Genomic DNA, 21,308 nt, shown 5'->3' on the forward strand with positions numbered 1-21,308 from the left:
TCAAGGTCTCCAAATGCTCGGGCTTCCCAAACCAAGTGTGCGAAAAATGTGCCAGTGCGAAAAAGAAGAAGAAAAGTGCCAGTGCATGAAAATTGAACGAACAAAAACAGAAAGCCAGGAAATAAATTAATGTGCTTGAAAGCAGGTAAACTCAAGTTCTCAAGCTACTTTCGACAACCATCACTGTACTTTGAAGTAGAAGTAGTAGTCTTGAAAAAAGAGAGGGGGGGGGGGGGGGATACGATCTGCTCTATTCGAAAGTGCACATAACATTACACATACATGTAGTTGAAATAGCTGGCCGGGTTTGACAGCTTTGCTGGTGATGATGATAAATAGCTGGCCGGGTTTGACAGCTTTGCTGGTGATGATGATAAATAGCTGGTCGGGTTTGACAGCTTTGCTGGTGATGATGGTGGCACGGTATTGAGCTTACAAGCCGTTAGGGCATATGCGGTCCTTGGGGAAAACGAGCATGTGCCTCCTGGTGACGACAAACTTGAGGCACTTGTCTGCTGAATGAGCACAAGTCACGTTTGCGCTTGATCCGCGGGGGCGACAGCCGAATTGAAAACCAGACGCGTCTCGCAAATCATTCGGTCTGAAGTTAAGTGCCGAAACGCGCTGAATGTCCCGTGTCAATGGTTGCGGTAGCTCTTCGTTGAAACCGGGGAACAGCAGTGTGGACATGGACGGGTCATTGTGAATTTTGTAGCCAATCTCCACAGCCGATGATTGCCCAATGCAGTGGACCGTCACTTCTTCCTTGCTGGCAGCCGTTCCAAACTTGAACTTACGGATCGTGCTCTCTCGCTCCTTGTGCGTGTTGATGTGCGCCGTCTGCAGACAGCTAATCGCCGATCCGTCTTGTGGAATAATGTTACTGTGCCGAGGTGCAGGCCGCGGTCTCCATGCCTGAGCGCCACTCGAACCTCCGGATCGGGCATCTTGTTGGGAATCGGTCGAATTATGATCTGTAGCCGGCAGAGAACGGGACAATGTATGCGTCAGCAGTCGACTCAGCACCACAAACCCCTATCTTCTAGCACTGCAGTATATAATGCTTGTACATTCAGCGTATTCTAACGTTACTTTGGCTTATTTGCACGATTATTATTTATTTACTTATAATTGTGTACATCAGCGAGGCAGATAGACATGCTGATGACACTGCTAAGTAGACATAGTGTGAGAGATAGAGAGTTGCAGCTCATTATGTTTAGAAAGCCAAGCTCTTGCATGTGACGAGTCCTGCGTGGTGTATACCGAGCATCCAGCAAAAACATAATGAGCTGCAACTCTCTATCTCTCACACTATGTCTGCTTGGCAGTGTCATCAGCACATCAACCTGGCTTACAGATGTACAGAATTATAAGTAAATAAATAATAGTTGTGCAAATAAGCCAAAGTAACAAACTATGTTTGCTGGATGCTCAGTGTACTATACACCACGCAGGAGTCACATGAAAGAGCTTGGCTTTTAAACATCACGAGCTGCAAAGAACAATCCTTATCTATACACCACGCAGGAGTCACATGAAAGAGCTTGGCTTTTAACCCTTTGCGGTGCATCAGTCATTAACGACTGATATTGTGTACGTACCGTAAAACTGTCGTAACTCCATCGATTTTAGTCCTGTTTTTAAACATCACGAGCTGCAAAGAACAATCCTTATCCAGTCCCAGACCCTCATCATATTATTATTATGATGAGGGTCTGGGACTGGATAAGGATTGTTCTTTCCTTTGCAAGTGAAGTGTGAAGTGCCCACTATTAATCAGCAGTTGCAAAGCCATGCAAAGACATCACGTAGTGGCGCAGCCGGGGTCCACAGCGCTTCATTTTGTATCTTTGTGTATGTGTGCGTGCGCGTGTGTGTGTGTGTGTGCGTGTGTGTGTGTGCGTGTGTGTTTGCCAAATATCGACTCACGGGACCGATCACGTAGGAGCAGAGCAAAAAACATGCATAATGCGATATCGCATACAAGTATGTCACTTGCCGTTTCCGTAAAAGTCAGTTTTCCAATGAGCCACAGATATACCGATTTCCTAAAATTGACCGGTTTACGTTACGTGTACTAAAGGAAACAATTCTCACTCTTCCTGAACGCTCACTAGCAACAGTACGAGTACTGTACTTATTTCTATATAACCTTTTTTCTATTTTAACGGCAGATTTCTCCCCGTTAAGACTTTGAAATATCCGGCACTTCGAATCACATACATTTTGATGGGGAAATGCCATAGATACTGGTATGGCATCCGACGTCACCATTTCAACTAAAAGTGACAAAAGAGTAGTACCGGTAATATTTCCGCTGAAACTCACCCAAAGGGTGGCCGGTAGACCGAAGTGCCCGTAACTTCGGGGTCCGGATAACTGAGGTAAAGTCTTGTATAAAAGCCGCACTTGAATAGAAGCCGCAATTTTGGGCCCATCAAATCACACATAAGCCTGGTTTTAGTGTTGACATACATAGAAATACCTGTCTTGTATAGAAGCCTGCGAAATTTCACCAAGAAAGTCATAGAAGCCGCGGCTTTTATACAAGACTTTACGGTGAGCGTACAAGGCTTTTACAGTACATCAAAGATATCCTACCGTATATTAAATTAAGTTGTATCACTTGAGCACAAATACCATGAGAATTTACAGGTAGAGGTATCTTTTTTCAGCACCAGCTCCTGCCTACGGTGCTGCGGATGTCTGTGCAACAGGCAAGCTGCCAGGCTCAGTGCGCTCTCTACGGTTGGTCTTCAGGAAATGAAGCCGGAATGAATAATATCGTTATGAATTTCACCTTGGTCTGGCTAAATCCAATTGTGAGGTTGGTGCGAGGGGGAGGTGTGTCTCCAAGAAGAAAATTTGAAATTTTATGAGAAATTGAGCGAATTTGGGCATTTCGTGAGGCTCCAGAAAATGCAGGAAAGATCCCAGTCTGAGAACACGAACAGAAGTCAAAGCTGAAAAAGGGAAGGCTGGAGTCGGATTAATCACCGGAAACCTCACTAACCTCACTTATTGTTTTCTACCTACTGTTGTGCACATGAATATCCAGTCGGAGGTCAAGCGGCCCAGGGCGCTGGCCATGCAGCCACGAGTTCGCATGTGGTCAACACGTGCACTGTGCAATGCAACGTTCTGTACGCACTGAGGGCGCCGGCCGCACGTCCGATTCGACTGGATTTCCATGTCCACGGCAGTAGTACAAAGTGGCTCCTCGCTATGCCACGGCTGCACCGTAGCCCTATAGCAGTTAGTGCACTGGCGTGTGCATCGACATGTGCATTGCGTTCCGCCCTTGATCGATCGTAGAACTCCGCACTGAAACAGATTAAAAAAAATTGGCCCCGAAGAGTGGTGCGATGAAAAACCGGATCAACCGGCCCGGTGGCTTCGCGCCAGAGTTTGTATGTTAAGCCTGGCAAGGGCAATCTGTACATGTAGACCCGACCAACACACCTTCTCAACACACCTTCTAAACACACCTTCTCAACACACCTTCTAAACACACCTTCTAAACACACCTTCTAAACACACCTTCTAAACACACCTTCTCAACACACCTTCTCAACACACCTTCTCAACACACCTTCTCAACACACCTTCTCAACACACCTACTTTCAATAGAAGCCGCTTATGCACGTTGTGCAGATGCATGAAATCCCGTAGAAACGTGTAGAATCTCGTAGAATCCCGTAGAATCCCATACTCCCACCCGGTTGGGTGTTGAATGTGCAGGGCCCGCTTACTGCTATTTCCACTAAGAAATGGGTCCTGAAGACATTTCATACGAAAATATTTTTTCCGACAAAGATCTAGCTTGTCACTAGTTCTATCTAAAGAGATGGAGCTGGAAAAGCAACTGTTTGCCATTAATTATGACTTTATGAGGCTAAATTGGTCAAATGCACGTGTATAGCACACAATGAACACCCAACCGGGTATGTACACACCTACGGCCCTGGTACAGAACTTCGTACATCTGTACAACGCGCCATGATAAGGACCATACATCCCCCAAAACAACTCAATACATTGGCAGACTCACCTGTTTTGTCCGTTGCTGGCTTTGCAGGGATGGTGTACTCTTGCTGTGTATTAGGGTCTATCTGCGCTGGCACCAATGGTACGGTATATTCTTGCTGTGTATCAGTGTCTATCTGCGCTGGCACCAGCGGCATGGCATGATCTGGCTGTGTGCCAGTGGCTAGGACGTTGACACTCTGATGCGGGTCTGTTGAAAGTGAGACAAGGAAAAGAAAGAGGTTCCCTCTTATCACAGAACTACAATGTCCCGGCCCAAAAATCTCCAACTTTTATACAACTTATAGAAAAGACCAAAATAATACATGTAGCCACCATTAATAATGACTGGTCCGATTGGACATATTTCATAGACTTTATGGTAAGTGTACAAGGCTTTTACAGTACATCAAAGATATCCCACCGTATATTAAATTAAGTTGTATCACTTGAGCACAAATGCCATGAGAATTCACAGGTAGAGGTATCTTTTTTTCAGCACCAGCTCCTGCCTACGGTGCTGCGGATGTCTGTGCAACGGGCAAGCTGCCAAGCTCAGTGCGCTCTCTACGGTTGGTCTGAGTCAGGGAATGAAGCCGGAATGAATAATATCGTTATATCGTTTAAAGAATTTCACCTTGCTCTGCCTAAATCCAATTGTGAGGTTGGTGCGATGGGGAGGTGTGTCTCCAGGAAGAAAATTTGAAATTTTATGAGAAATTGAGCGAATTTGGGCATTGGCTCCAGAAAATGCAGGAAAGATCCTAGTCTGAGAACACGAACAGAAGTCAAAGCTGAAAAAGGGAAGGCTGGAGTCGGATTAATCACCGGAAACCTCACTAACCTCACTTATTGTTTTCTACAGGTCTGCTCTCGATATAACAACTCTCACTTGTACATAAACCTCGTTAGTACATAAAAAAGCCAAATCCCGCGCCGAAACAGCATCACTCCCATACAAATTTTGTTCTACACAACATAATCCTACATAACATAAACCTCGACATAACACACGCTGCGGCGGTCCCCGACGTGCGCACTCTCGATACAACATAAATTCACGTGCACGGTATGATCAAGCGGTAGCTGTCGCTAGGCAGTTTAGGCCAGTTTAGTCCTACATAACGTAAACCTCGGCATAACGCACCCTACGGCGCAGTCCCCGGCGTGTACACTCTCGATACAACGTAGATTCACGTGCGCGGCACAATCAAGCTGTAGCCGTAGGTAGCCAGTTTAGTCCTATGTGCATTATATTCTGCGGCATTGATGGTATCTGATGTCGATGGTGGTACAGTGTGTATATGCTTGCACGGTTGAACCCGCCTTGTAATACCCTTCCTTTTGAGGTGCATCTTGTATTTTACACACGGTTTTCTACATAACATAACTCTCGATATAACATAATGTTTGCGTGGTCCCAGAGATTACGTTATATGGAGAGTAGACCTGTACCTACTGTTGTGCACATGAATATCCAGTCGGAGGTCAAGCGGCCCAGGGCGCTGGCCATGCAGCCACGAGTTCGCATGTGGTCAACACGTGCACTGTGCAATGCAACGTTCTGTACGCACTGAGGGCACCGGCCCCACGCCATTCGACTGGATTTCCATGTCCACGACAGTAGTACAAAGTGGCTCCTCGCTATGCCACGGCTGCACCGTAGCCCTATAGCAGTTAGTGCACTGGCGTGTGCATCGACATGTGCATTGCGTTCCGCCCTTGATCGATCGCAGAACTCCGCACTGAAACAGATTTAAAAAAAAAATTGACCCCGAAGAGTGGTGCGATGAAAAACGGATCAACTAGCCCGGTGGCCTCGCGCCAGAGTTTGTATGTTAAGCCTGGCAAGGGCAATCTGTACATGTAGACCAGACCAACACACCTTCTCAACACGCCTTCTCAACACACCTTCTCAACACACCTTCTCAACACACCTTCTCAACACACCTTCTCAACACACCTTCTCAACACACCTTCTCAACACACCTTCTCAACACACCTTCTCAACACGCCTTCTCAACACACCTTCTCAACACACCTTCTCAACACACCTTCTCAACACACCTTCTCAACACACCTTCTCAACACACCTTCTCAACACACCTTCTCAACACACCTTCTCAACACACCTTCTCAACACACCTTCTCAACACACCTTCTCAACACGCCTTCTCAACACACCTTCTCAACACACCTTCTCAACACACCTTCTCAACACACCTTCTCAACACACCTTCTCAACACACCTTCTCAACACGCCTTCTCAACACACCTTCTCAACACACCTTCTCAACACACCTTCTCAACACACCTTCTCAACACACCTTCTCAACACACCTTCTCAACACACCTTCTCAACACGCCTTCTCAACACACCTTCTTTCAATAGAAGCCGCTTATGCACGTTGTGCAGATGCATGACATCCCGTAGAAACGTGTAGAGTCTCGTAGAATCTCGTAGAATCCCGTACTCCCACCCGGTTGGGTGTTGAATGTGCAGGGCCCGCTTACTGCTATTTCCACTAAGAAATGGGTCCTGAAGACATTTCATACGAGAATATTTTTTCCGACAAAGATCTAGCTTGTCACTAGTTCTATCTTAAGTGATGGAGCTGGAAAAACAACTGTTTGCCATTAATTATGACTTTATGAGGCTAAATTGGTCAAATGCACGTGTATATCACACAATGGACACCCAACCGGGTATGCACACACCTACGCCCTGGTACAGAACTTCGTACATCTGTACAGCGCGCCATGATAAGGACCATACATCTCCCCAAAACAACTCTTTTCAATACATTGGCAGACTCACCTGTTATGTCCGTTGCTGGCTTTGCAGGGATGGTGTACGCTTGCTGTGTATTAGGATCTATCTGCGCTGGCACCAATGGCACGGTATATTCTTGCTGTGTTTTATTGTCTATCTGCGCTGGCACCAATGGTATGGTATATTCCTGCTGTGTTTTATTGTCTATCTGCGCTGGCACCAACGGCATGGTATATTCCTGCTGTGTTTTATTGTCTATCTGCGCTGGCACCAGTGGCATGGCATGATCTGGCTGTGTGCCAGTGGCTAGGACGTTGACACTCTGATGCGGGTCTGTTGTAAGTGAGACAAGGAAAAGAAAGAGGTTCCCTCTTATCACAGAACTACAATGTCCCGGCCCAAACATCTCCATCTTTTAAACAACTTATAGAAACTGAGACCAAATACATGTAGCCACCATTTTAACAATGACTGGTCCGATTGGACATATTTCACCCCTTCATTCACCCCTTCCCTGCGACACGCGATGCGACGGCCGCGAAACCGGGAAATCCCCAAATCGCAGCCATCTCGCAGCCCACGCAACTGCCGCAACTGGGCCATCGCAGAAGTTGAGCTTGGCTCAACCTTTGCGATGCGACAAGCAATTTGGAGTACAATTTTGACCTTTTCTACAGCAAAGTTGTACAAAAGCTTAGGAGTTGCCTGTAAATTTGTACAAGTTGTGCCGAACCGCGCGAATACCATGGTGACGTACCCACCTGCATTGAACTTTGCGCCCAATCCGCAAGGCGTCGTCGCATCGCTGACTTCTTCTGTGAATGGTATTGTTCTGCGCAGTTTCGCAATCTGCGCAGTCTTGCAATCAATTGGATGTGCAGTCTCGCAATCTGATCCTGTTTTCATTCTTCATCTCATGTTTGCCTTGCACGTGCTGTTTTCAGTTTTTCTGCCTAACCGTTTTAACTGTTTTTGGTCGTGGTTTTCGTAACTGAAGAATGGAAGGGCACAAAGAGAAGTTCCTTGCGTTTTGCAACGAAAAGTTCCCGGGATGTGTAGCTGCCAAGACCAGCGAAACCATATCCCAAGCAAAAGGAGCTCGGATTGTCGAGTTTTTGAAAGGTACTTTCACTCACAATCTCACTCCTCGCAATCTCGTAGAACTACAGCCAGTAATACCGTAAAGTCGCGGATAAAAGCCGGGCTTATAAGCATATAAGCCGCTTTCTGCATCAGGCTTTAATGCAAACCAGGCTTGTATGCAAACCATGCTTATATGCACCACTGATATTTTTGCCAGGCTTGTACGCACGATTCTATGCGTATGCGCGACACGCGTAGATCTACCACTACCGGTATGACGGCAGTTTTACGATGCACCGTACATAGCGCATGCACTCTTGACCTACCCAATCCGCGCTTGCATAGAAGCCAGGCTTCGACGCGCGACAGGCTTGTATGCATTTGACCGGTTTAATTTTCAGACTTCTATCCGCGATGTGCTTGTATGAAAACCCGTGAAATTTTTTTTTTTTTTTTTTTTTTTACGGTAGTCTTGTTTCTTAACATCTTTTCCTGGAAGGTGGAACGTGTGGAGACGCGAACCTGAAAATTGCGCAACCTCCCGAGCTGCAATGATTTATGAACGAGCTGCACAATTTCGAAATTACGCAGCACAATTTCGAAAATGCGCAAACTCCCGAGCTAGCAGCACAATTTCGAAATTGCGCAGCACGGTTTCGAAACTGGCTGCGCAATCTCGCAATAGATGACTTGCACAAAGATCCGAGCCGCGAGTGAGACGGGGCAAGTGCACCCTGTGCACCCAGGCTACACTGCGGGCACCCTACGTAGCTACACCGTCTGTAGACTAGTGTAGTGTACTTTTTTTGTCAGCATGAATGAACGGTGCACGGCATGTACATGTACATGATCAGTACCGTCACTGTCTTCAGCAGCTCATGAGTCATGCATGTGCACTTGTAGGGTTAGTGGAAGCAGGTATTGTACTACTCCCTGAGTGGAAGTACATGACTGGATTATTATGTGAAGAGAAGCCAGGCGTCCAAACCAACCCAAAATACTCTTGCCTTATTCTTTGGTGAAATAGTTATAAAAAAATGTCTTACTAAACAACAGTGAGCATAGAAGCAACCTCGATGCACCCAATAATATGGCATCCGGGAACAGCAAGTGTTGCACGAGGATCCCAAGAACACGTCAAGTTCCATGCTACCCGCCGCCATCAAAAGAACGAAGGGATGATAACTGTGCTAGCCTAGTTCATATTCAATGTAACGCTAACGGTACGGGATATAGGAGCCTGTTGGGAAGGCGTGGGTGAGCTGTAAAATCTTGTACGGTTCGCACAGCACAACATACATGCAGCAGTTATTGCGACGGTTAACGTCGATGGACAAGAGTCATAAAGCACAGTCCATGGGGGTTGACGTTTCTGGGCTTCCTTTCCGAAAGGAAAGTTTTATTTCTTCTCAAAAAAGCAGAATCATGCTGATTATACCAGTCTGTTATGAAGACAAGGAAGCAGCCATGGACATTGTGCCATACTAAAACGACAGGTAAAAGATAAAGCACTTCATCTGAAAACTCAAGGACTATCCATAAATACAGCAAATGATTATCCTAGCCTGGTAATGTTCAACTCCGTCATGTGAGCCATTCGGTGAGTTATCATGGGAAGCATAATGTTCGAAATGCTGAAATTTGAACAGTTGCAGTTGTGTTCGTCGCCACACAATGCCATCGCCAGTTCACATTTGAAATGTAGCCATTTTTACGCTTGTGTCCCTGTACACGGCATGGAAGGCTGAGCAGATTCAACTCTTCCATCGCTTCCTGATCTGTACAGTAGTGCGGTTGCGTTCCCGTTCTTGACACATCGGTCTCCGCTAACCAGCATCATGAGCACTCCAATGGTTCCCGCCGCTCCTTCCGTATCGTCCCAGCGCGCCCCGTCAAAATGTGAATTACTGTAGGCAACGGAGCCAGTGTATGATGAAGGCGAATGCACTGTTTGATGATGCTCCAACAAATCCTTTCTGAGACTGAGACCCAGCCGGAGCCGCATCGTCGTCATTACCAGCTAATCATGGGGAGGTATAATGTGACTTTCCACCACTCCCTGATTCAATCATAGTTTGCGAGCTTGCGCCAAACTGCTTTCTCACTAGAGCCAGGCATTGGATACATATGGCTTCAGTAAGGTTAACAATGCTATGTCTCTGGCCTAAGTCTAAGTCTAGATACAGCTGCTCAGAGTCAGGGCTGATGAAGTGTTCATATCGGAACAAGTGAGACTTCAACAGTAGCTAGTACACATCAGGCCTGAGGACTTCGCAGCGTTTCTCCAGCACACTTGTTCTCTCCTTCAACTCAGATACTACTTGAAGTACTACTAAAGGCCATCTGGCTCTCACACTCAGTCCTTCCACCCCTCATTTTCGTGGTTCGGGCTTCCACTCTTGACTCGGCAGGTTCCTGGCCTCTCCGCAGTCTGTCCTCAGGAGAGGGTCGCTCTGGAGCTAGTGCAGCCGAATCGAAGGGAATCGAGTTCTTTCTCAGACGTCCACAAACTTTCGTTGTGCTTGATTTCGCTGCGGGAAAGTTGTCACACTTCAGGACCACGACGTGCTTGTTGCAGCCTACACCAATGATACTAAAATAATATTCCCTCATTTTTTCTGCCTCCCGGCCGGCCGGCTCGGAAAGGAACGTATGGAATGGGAGCCTCAGTTCCATCTCTCGTCTGCTAGTGCATTCAGGAGCGTAGCAGCGCTTCGGCATGACGATACAAGCCGAATCAAAACAACTCTACTCTCCAGCCAAAAAAATAGCTCAGTGTTCGTCAGGCAAAAAGCGAAACTTCGAAAGTCACGAACTCAAAAGGTGGGGAAGTCAGAGTCAGAAGTACAGTCCAGAAGGTCCACTTGCCCCGTCTCGAACCCAGACAATCTTTGTGCAAGTCATCTATTGGAAGAATGTGCAGCACGATTTCGAAACTGCGCAGCACAATTTCGAAATTGCGCAGATTGCGAAAATGCGCAGAACACTATTTCGCGAGTTCGCATCGCATGCCTCCGTTGCAGATCGCGTCGCAGAAAAAGCTTCTGTGACTCCCGCTTTAGTCTTGGTGGATAATATAGCAAAGGCATCATCATTTCACCAAGAACAGCGAATTGCACTTCGAATTTTACTCCTCCGCTACTTACTGTTCATGCACTCCGACATACGAAAGAAACTTTTCTTCTTTTCTTCACCATGATCTTTCGCGGCCTCCTCATATCAAAAAAGAACACAAGTGGAGAACCACTGGGCTTGCAACAATATGAAGAAAAGAACACTTTTTTGATGCTATCCATGCGATAGCACCTTTCAATACTTCGTAATTCCAGAATGAGTTTTGTCATTACCGGTACAGCGATACCGGAAGTGTGAATTCTGTTCAGTTACAAGCCCATGCGCTTATATGTGAGGGGTGCGCGCGCTTATATGCGGATATACCGGGCCCATGCGCTTATATGCGGATATAGGCCCATGCGCTTCTATGCGGATATAGGCCCATGCGCTTCTATGCGGATATAGGCCCATGCGCTTACATGCGCTTGAATACGGTAAGCACAATCGCTCACTGAAATTCCAATTAGTTACTAAATAATTAGTCTCCAAATTTTCGCTTCTTCGGTTTCATCAGGGAGTTTAATGTGCTGCATGTACTTGTAAACGTTAAATTTGGGAGGTCTTTTGAAAGACGAGGAAAAGAAAGAAGTTACCAGCCATCAAAGTACTGCAGTGGTGGGCTAATCACTCTTAGTTTCAGGGCCATAGGCACCATTTTAATAATGACTGGTCCGAGTGGACATACCAGTTTCACCTTGAACACAGGCAGGTTGCGAACCCAGTGCATGTGTTGCTGTCACAGTACAGATAAACAGTTGGTTGCTAAAGTGAAGTTAGTATCAGCTTACATGGCAAGACAAGCAACCGAGCTGCTGCTGCAAACACACCAACGGCGTCCAGGCTATCGTTCCCATTGATGAACCCATGGCACTCGTAACTACCCTCGTCCTCCGGACGCAAGTTATACAGGAGGAGGTGCGCACTCTGCCTAGCCGTGGTTGAGAAGCGAACAGCCCGTTCCATATCCACGTCGCCACCTTGCTTGGTCCAGGAGATATTCACAATGCTGTCTAGAGGCAAGTCGTTAAGAAAGCAGTCAAAGACGACGTATTCGGATTCCATACGGCTGGCACTCTGGGGAGACACAGTGATGCCACCTGTGGCAAGCAGTTGGAATACATAAACCCAACAGATAATGTCACCATCAACAAGTAACTGCTAAAGCATATCCAGAGTATTATGGGACCCAAACGGGAGCATCCCAGTGCGAATGCATGACCACTAACAAGCATGAGCTTTTAAAGGGGAAGTATACCCTAAAATCAAATTTCACCAGTTGTAGTCTTCGGGGTGCTGAGTCGAATGGTCTTGGTCCGAGAAAGCTGAGACGCTCCCTTCCTACTTCGGAAGTACTTTATTCCCAATCGAACTCGCCACTTCCACCAAAACTGGGTGACTGTGCCTTACTGGATGGGGATTTGTATGCAAAAGTGCCATTTCGTTCTTATAAACGCACAGATAACAGCAATTGGCCCATAAGTTGTAGTCTTTTGGACGCCGAGTCGACTGGTTTTGGTCCGAGATCGCTGCAATGCAACGTTCGGCCCTTATTCCCAATCAAACATGGCTGAATACGCGGCCACGTGCTCACGTGTACACCAGTCACCTGGTCACTGTGCCTCCAAGCTATAACTTTCACACCAAGGTTCAACTCAAAGGTTCAACTCGAGTGACAGGAACGCGCCCAAACAGCCTGTAAGTTGTACGCTGAAGGCACGGTGACCAGGTGACTTGTGTACACGTGAGCATGTGGCCGCGTATTCAACCATGTTCGATTGGGAATAAGGGCCGAACGCCGCATCGCAGCCCTCTTGGACCAAAGCCAGTCGACTCAGCATCCAAAAGACAACATACGGGCCAATGGCGGTCATCCGTGCTTCTATAAAACAAAAGGGCGCTTATTAGTGACATTTTGCATACAAATCCCCATCTAGTAGGGCGCAGTCACCCAATGTCGGTGGAAGTGGCGAGTTCGATTGGGAATAAAGGAGGAAGGGAGCGTCTCAGCAAGTTCCTCGGACCAAGACCATTCGACTCAGCACCCGGAAGACTACAACTGGTGAAAATTAGATTTAAGGGTATACTTCCCCTTTAACTTCCCCTTTAAGTTAAAACTCGTAGCTACGGTACTTTTAAAACAGTAAAACCTGTGTAACCTGTGTAACCTGTGTAACCTGTGAAACCTGTGAAACCTGTGAAACCTGTGTAAGCCGCCGGCCTCTCAAGGGACCTTACAAATGTGGTCCCCGTGTACAGGTGGTCTCCTTATCCAGGGTCATTTGGCTGGAAATAGCATCCCTTGGTCTCCCCTAGTTTCCGTGGTCTCCTGGGGTAGTTGGTTGCCTTATCAGAGTTGTCGCCTTAACCGGTTTTGTTCTACTATAAGAATTGTTTGAGCACAGTGACACTATGTCAAGTGCAGCCAGTGCCACATTTCAAAACAGACTGCTGAAGACATTGACCATGGGTAATCACCAAGCGCAGCTGAACACTTACGACTGTCACCTTTAACAAGTGCACCAAGCTGCAAAGACGAAAACAGCACACACACATGCAAACAAAAGCTCGTGTTTGGGTGTGAAAAAAGAAGGCAGGATGGCATGGGCAAGAACTGATGCAGTTCAACAGATTCAAAGATGATCGTTGTTTCTACGAATCACTGAGAAGATCATAGATCTGATGATGAGATGAGAATCAAAGGTTAACCGTGGCGAAACTCTTGAAAGACTTGCGGCATGACTAACGTGCGTTTGCATGAACTCTCAACAATGTTTGACTGAACTCTCGCGCAGTGCTGTTTCTTGATTGGCATTGCTGCCGTACAATCTACTGAAAACTGCGCCAGAATCCTGCAGTAGATGCAGGCAGCATGCGCTCAATAGTGTGTTTGAGGAAGCGGGCAAACTGCAGGCGCGTGCGCCGTATGGGTTCCTGGGTGCCCGGAACCCCCCCTTTTTTCGCTCAAAATGCAGGATTTTGCTTCATTTTTTGAAAAATTTCCCGGGGGAGGCCCCCCCCCCGAACCCACCCCTTGAAGGGCACCGGCGCACGCGCCTGAACTGCATTGATTGAATGAAGACGCACAGCTCCCCACGTGTCTGGGCATAGTTCATTTGGAGCTGATTGGCGACTGCCCGCATTATCAGTTTGGTATCCACTCGTTTCTCATTGCTGGTGCTTTACAAGACGCCCAGGGGCATGCCGGGCAAACTTGCTTGTTGATGAAAACCAATGTCACCAATTCTGGAACAAGTGTGGTGCTTAGAAGTACAAGTAGCACACGTGATGAAATGACTATTTTTGGTAGGACATTGTCGTCAAGTATGAGCAATGGAACAACCCGTGGGACAACCCAAGGGGGGGGGGGAGAAAACCCAGGGGGACAGCCCGAGAAGGGGGGGGGGGGGCAACCTAGATTTTCAATTCACCCTTGTCACTGGCAAAGATATTGGACTTGCGATATAGGTCCACAGGTCACAACAAGACACATAGGAAGGATGGGGGGGGGGGGGGGGGGGGGCAACGGTATGTTCAATCACCTGGATGACAAAGAGAACGGCCAACATCTTGAACACTTCCATAGCGTGTCCGATATTTGGCAAGAATCTCAGCTTTTGACGAGATCACCTCTACGCTATCCCAACTGCAAGAAAACACACACATACACACACACACATACACGCACATACACGCACACACACGCACATACACACACACACACGCGCGCGCGCGCACACACACACACACACACACACACACACACAGCTATAGCAACAACTACTGGTAACACAAAAACAAAAGCAGACAGTCAAAGGAATGAAATAGAATTACAACACTATGCAACAATACCAACCGTGCCAAGAACAGGACCGTTACCATGGCTACCTAAACCTACAACACATCGGAGGAAGTACACAGCTGCTCAATGAAATCCAGTCGAGTCACTTGCGCAGTCCTAGACGTGCGGACACTGGGCTGCGAAATGGTGCAAGGCGCATACTTGAGTGGCAGGACTGGATTTCATTGACTCTACATGGTATATGTTGTGTACGTATTACCAAGGAATTAGGGTCGCAAGTAGGGCGTTGGCGCTGCAGGTCATGGTAGAGACTGACATGTACATACATAATGGGTAAGAGAAGCGACTGACTGGTTCAGCTCTGGGGCCCTGGTACTTGGGACTTGCGTAGGAGCGTTACATCATTGTACTGTCGGAGTGCACCGGTGCACCATGCAGAGCCGGCTAGCCCTGCTGCTACTCTCTCATTGCTGCTTGGCACGCGTCTCCTTTTTGCTACGCGTACCTCACAGTGTCCATTTGGGACACACGAAAAAACGTGGCATGGGCAACTGACACTAGCCGGGCCGGACGAGCCGAAGTGCGTTGCTTTGTCGTCGAAACGCAATGGGCTGAGCCACCATGAGGCATGACCGTGAACCAGTCAGTACCTCGCGTCGACATCGCCGCGATTGCCAAAACGGTTATTGGACGCTTGGAGACGAACACAGTTCCTCGATCAATTGCGTGGCTCTCTCTGCGGAACATATCCGCCGAGAGAGGCCACTGTCGAGTTTACGAGATGGCATGCTTCACCCCTCTGCCAAAGGTTGGACGACAGCGTCCATGCACCACTGGAGCATTCAGACGACGACGTTTCCGCTGGAGCTCCTCTGCTGATACTACGTCGCACTGCCTGACGCCAGTGACGGAGGAAGTCCTCGTTCCAGTGTTTAGCATTTTGCACAACTAACTACAATGTAGTAACTAACTTCCACAAAGTGCCAACCATCGTGGCAGCTCAGTGCCGTAGAAATCTACGCCGCTGCAGAAGATGGGAAGTCTTGCGCTGTAACTCTCACACGAACGCGCACCGAGACCACCAAAGATATGTTTACTTCGTGACCAAAATGATCATAATACAGTCTGTATCGCCTATAAGGTTGGCGGCTATAGTAATATACCGGATATAGTGATCAATTTCTCAAATTCATTTTCATTTGCCATAACTAAGTATACACAGTTATCGCGTATAGTAATAATCGTCTATAGTAATATATCGCCTATAGTGATCAAATTCGTATTTCAAAAGACCTCCATTACACTATTTTTGCATCGGTTATAGTGATTGATGTAGAACCAAGCGATGTCAGAGGAGAACAGGGTGTTACTTCTTCGTGAAGAACTTGTCCAGTGAGTGTTGTTTGGTGAGTTTTGCTTGTACAAGTTGCCAAAATATGCCTCCTTCATGAGGAAATCCTGATTTTGTGTGTCAGGAGCTACAGCCAGCTACATGACATTGTACATGTATGTAGTGCGTATGTGCACGGCGCGCGGAGTCGTTTGACACCCCACTCGCATACATTGCATGCAGTATCGGTCATAGTAATATATCGCTTATAGTGATAAAATGCTCAAAATCAAACACCAACGCTATAGGCGATACTGACTGTACAAAGCCCTCCACTCAGCTGCACAAGCATAAACCATGTAAACGCCAAGAGAAATAGCAGGCACTCTCACAACCGTGTTGTCCTTGAAACTAGCCGGCTGCTTCGACGGCTCTTTGCCTTTTAGTTTTATGACTCGTAGACCTTTTTTGCAAGACTAGACTTCGTAGATTCCGTATCTTTGATTTAGGCATACTACAATGATTGTAGATATCTATACTGGCTACGTGTGCGCCTACAACAACAACATCTTTGTCGTCAACGGCAGGATTGGCACCGTGGGAGCGGAGGCTCGAGGAACCTCACACGGCGGGCGGGCACTGCCCACTGGCCCCTATCGCGTCGCGAGTCGTGACTCGTCTGGCATTCCGTTTCTCTCACCTCGTCGTCACGTCAATATGGGATAAAGTAATACTAATTAATTTATATTAGTTTAATATGCATGTACGTGTGGCAACTTTAGAGCGAACTAACTGTTACTTACAGCAATACTAATAGATTGTCTGCTTCACGCGCTTGTCTAAATTCTAGCACCATCTGTATGCATGTTCTAGCAGCACTGTGCGTTTCGTTCTTTGGGTATGCCACTTTTCTATGTAGAAAGTGCGCCACTTTTACCCTATACAATTTTTAATATACTCATTCCTTTATCTGCTATTCATTCGTTATCTACCTCCACTGAGGAGCTCTAAAATGAGGGAAACAGCTGTCTGGAGGATATGGAGCATCTGAGGCGAAATCGCCTGTTTGTGGTGCGACGTTAAATAAACTTCTACAACAACAACAACAACAACAACATCTATCAAAAAACGAACTTCCACGCTATGGATTATGGTGTTGTGAATGTGCGCCAAGACCGCAGTGTGGAGAGGTGGACAGTTCAAAATACTACATTGTAGTAAGGCGAAACCATGTAATAAGGAATAGTGTTATGATACTGTTATCCTATTACAGTAAACCTGGTGTAAGCGATAGGCACCGGCGGATTATGCCGGCATAATTATTGGCATAATTTGGTGGTTGAAAATTTGGAGCATAATTTGGCATCCTTTCGGAGGTAGGAGCATAACTGCATGATTGTATCACAGTTCTAGTATATAGGCTACACAATTGTGTACAATGCACCTGATCAGTGCTGGTGGTCTGCATAGCAAAGGGTTCGGAGTAGGCTCCGGCGGATTATGCTCGCGAAATAATGGAATTATGCTTTCAAGGATTCTCGCATTATGCTCGTAAAATCCTCATAATTATGCTTTGGTACCCGGGATATATATTCACTTTGTTGTACTTATGGAGCCTCAAAGTTCGGAAAATTGTGCTTTTTTCGTACTTGCAAGTTGCAAGTGGCCATAAGAACAACAAAATACATGAGTATCCCCATATCAAGGTGTCCATGCATATTAGAGATCAACATGGGAAAGAAAAACATAATTATTACTTCTTCTATTAACAAATTGATTTCTTTTGTACTTCAGTAAAAATATTATTTCATTGCCAAATTAGTTTGAGTTACCTTTGAAAATTATCAGGTTCAACTCACGGTCTTCGTAATCATCATACTCGTCCAACCGATGTCACCCTCACCCTGCGAATAATCAGCTCATCTCTTCTTCCGTAGCTCCACTTCTCCTTCCATCATGACCGAACATCAACTATACATCAATTTCGAGCAATATCGATAGCCTGCTGTCATATTATGACTGCTAAAATCCAGAGGTCATGACTTCGTAACATGCATAATGTACAAATGTAATGTACATGTACATGTACACGGAGTTTTGCGGACTACCCGCCACTACCTCGTCCGCCCCGGGATACCTGCTGAAGGCTGATTCACTCGCATCTTCTGCTACATCATGTACTGCGTCAGTGTGAGAAAGAACTTTGAAGAAGACGAGTTCGAGCATACAATACTGTATTGCCATGATTTCTACCCTGCTTTTCATTGAAAACACTATCTGCATGACCTCCGAACCCTTTACCATGCAGACCACCAGCACTGATCAGGTGCATTGTATACAATTGTATAGCCTACATACTAGAACTGTGGTATAATCGTGTAGTTATGCTCCTACCTCCGAAAGGATGCCAAATTATGCTCCAAATTTTCAACCACCAAATTATGCCAATAATTATGCCGGCATAATTCGCCGGTGCCTACTGTGTATTCGCTGGGTTTAAAGTACTCCCACAATCAGAGACAAATCAGCTACTCAGCTACCTGTAGGTCGGTTAGGCGAGTGCCGGAGCAACAGTGTGTCATATACCACTCTGAAAAAGACTGCCTATTCGCCACTTTGTAATCATAGCATTGGAGGGCAATGCGCGCCATGATCTGGAAAGGTTTGAAGACACTACGTGATGTACAAGTCATGTACATCTAGCACCGTCTTGCCACCCGGTCTCCTCACTACGTTATGAATCTACAGAGCAACCATTCATTTCGATCCGACGGGAGCCATCACTAGTGAAGGTGACCTACATCTAACGGTACAGTCATATTATTTGGAATACAGTACTTTGCTCCACATATCTAAGGGCAGCTTTAACCTATTATACAGTCAGATACTTAGTAGTGCCACAACGAGGCACAAAACTGACAGGGATATTGAGACATTCAACGACTAAAGCATATACCGGGTAATAATAATACTACTACTACTACTATCATCGTGTTGAGAGAACGTCACTTACTCTGTCTTGGACTTCACTGCGAGCTGAGCGGGATTAGCACAAGTTTCTCGACCTCGGCAAAGGGAAGAAGAAGAGGAACGCACAAGCTCCCGTTTGTTCTCCTCGAACAGCCAAGAAGAAATGCACCAGTAATACTGTGGACTGCTACTTATATACGAGTAATGGAGAGACTTTGCGTATTGCAGCAAGAGCGCGAGAGGTTAGGACGCCTGATGGTTGACTCCTTGTATGTAAGTAGCTTGCGCACTCAGCACGGCAATGGCGTCCGTAGTGGACTCCATCGAAGTAGGACAGTCGGCAATGGTACTTGGTACTGGATAAATCTCCACTGGGTCCTATTCTAACACCTAGGCAGAGCGTGTGGAGCATCTGGACATGTAATTGTTGCAACGAGTTGGGCGAAGGAGTCCAAAGTAACAGCGAAGATGTCCTGCAGGATATCTGGGTCCCGCAGTTCATGAGTCGAAAAAGTGAACTCGATCCATGAAAGATGCGAACCTAGTCTATGAGGCACTGCCTTAGCACGAAGAAGTTCTGTAGCGGATCATCGTGATCTGTTTCTGGCATCACACAGCCCTGCTCGTGTTCTACCAATCACACACTCGTCCCACTTCTTCAATGTCTTTTTCCTTCGTCTGTTTGTTTAGTCTTTCAGCTCCTTTCTCCTCCTGCGCCCTCGTCATTCGTTGATTATAAGAAGTCAGAAAGAGTATAACGTTGTTTGCGTTGTCGTGTGGCGGGGCCATCAGGCGAAAACAACACTAGTTGTGTTTCAATCATTACAGACAATATGCAGAGCAGTAGGTCACGGAATACGCTATGTGGGAACGAAAAAATGGCTGCGGTGCTATGCTGACTGTCCCCAGTCTGACACAGCTACTGGTTACAAAATCAAATACAACCATGGCTTTCACAGCGTACAATGCATTTTCATCTACTAGCAATTATTGAAGTGATATCTATTCATTCCTGAAGAATCATTGCCGAAATCGCAACCACTATTTCGTATTATTTGATATCTATCAACTTCAAAATAATTATTGATGACTGGATATCCTGGTTTGTCATGCCATTTTACAAAATTGTTTAAAAAAAGGTAGGGCTGAAACAATTATACCGAATACTCGAGTACTCGCTCTCGGTTTTTCAAAAATAATCGTACTCGGAATAAATCAGAGAACTCGTTCATACATGGTACATGCATTTACCACAGATGTCTGCAGTTTCAGAGCAGCAGTCGGCAGATATTGATGTGCAGACTGTGTGGTGAACATTTGTTCACGAGTAGAGAGAGCCAAAATGACCCACCAACCAATATACCCGAGAAAAATGACTGCTACTCGCTTCGATCAGGGTTGTATCATGTGATTTTAAGGCCCTTGGTGTGCAATTTTTAGGTGATGAAGAATACTCGAATATTCGATCGGAGAAAATCAGAGTACTCGAACTCGGGATCCCAGTGCCAACTTTCACCCCTAAAAAAAGGACACGCCCTGCAATTGAATACTAAGAGTACAGAACAGTGTTGCCTCAGGCTGATGATTGCGTGAGTATGAAACTTGAAGTAGCAGCAAACAAGCCTTGATTGTCCTCGTTGTGTTCTGTTCTGCATTACGCTCTGCCTCCGCGGTGTTGAGCACTGTCAGCACTCTGGGTACATCCTCCGGTGAATACTGACAAAGTTGTTTAAAAAAAGGACACACCCTGCAATTGAATACTGAGAGTACACGTGTACTGAGAATGTAGGACATGATTGCAGACACTTTCTAAAGAGGGCTCATCCTCATTTTTAGACTCAACGGGTACGAAGGATAGCACGTCCACGTGTCGCACTTGATTTGGTGAAGCTTTTCTAAAAGTTGCTAAAACACGGCAATATACAACCATGTTTAAGTTAAAACAAGCCAAATCGCCTCGTATGATGATGAGCTGGGTAAGAAAACCGGTGAAATGGGGACAGTCCTGAGCTGACAGCTCTCTTGTTTCACACCAGTAGCAGAAGGTTTCTTTGAATAGGAGGGGAACATTTATAGGTGACAGCATCACTCCACAATCTGTTCAGATCATCATAAGAGTGTTCTTGATTTATAACCAACCCGCCAACCCACACTTCCTACATTGCTACCATACCAAATGCAGTTGCGCAAGTTTTATTGATGGGTGCAG

The 21,308-nt window shown here is 46.4% G+C and overlaps 1 protein-coding gene across 1 annotated transcript; it reads right to left on the reverse strand.

Annotated features, from left to right (window-relative positions):
* Positions 1–432: 432 nt before the first annotated feature.
* On the reverse strand, positions 433–19,237 carry LOC135816820 (uncharacterized). Its single transcript, XM_065329921.1, has 7 exons — positions 19,143–19,237; positions 14,540–14,643; positions 13,497–13,524; positions 11,789–12,097; positions 6,849–7,136; positions 4,056–4,241; positions 433–974 (listed from the first exon to the last, which is right to left on the reverse strand). The coding sequence occupies exons 2-7, from the start codon at positions 14,579–14,581 to the stop codon at positions 433–435; spliced, it is 1,395 nt and encodes a 464-aa protein (XP_065185993.1). The 5' UTR covers positions 14,582–14,643; positions 19,143–19,237.
* Between the last annotated feature and the right edge of the window lie 2,071 nt (positions 19,238–21,308).

This window comes from Sycon ciliatum, chromosome 5, assembly GCF_964019385.1.
Source record: "Sycon ciliatum chromosome 5, ocSycCili1.1, whole genome shotgun sequence".
In the NCBI taxonomy this organism is placed as follows: Eukaryota; Metazoa; Porifera; class Calcarea; order Leucosolenida; family Sycettidae; genus Sycon; species Sycon ciliatum.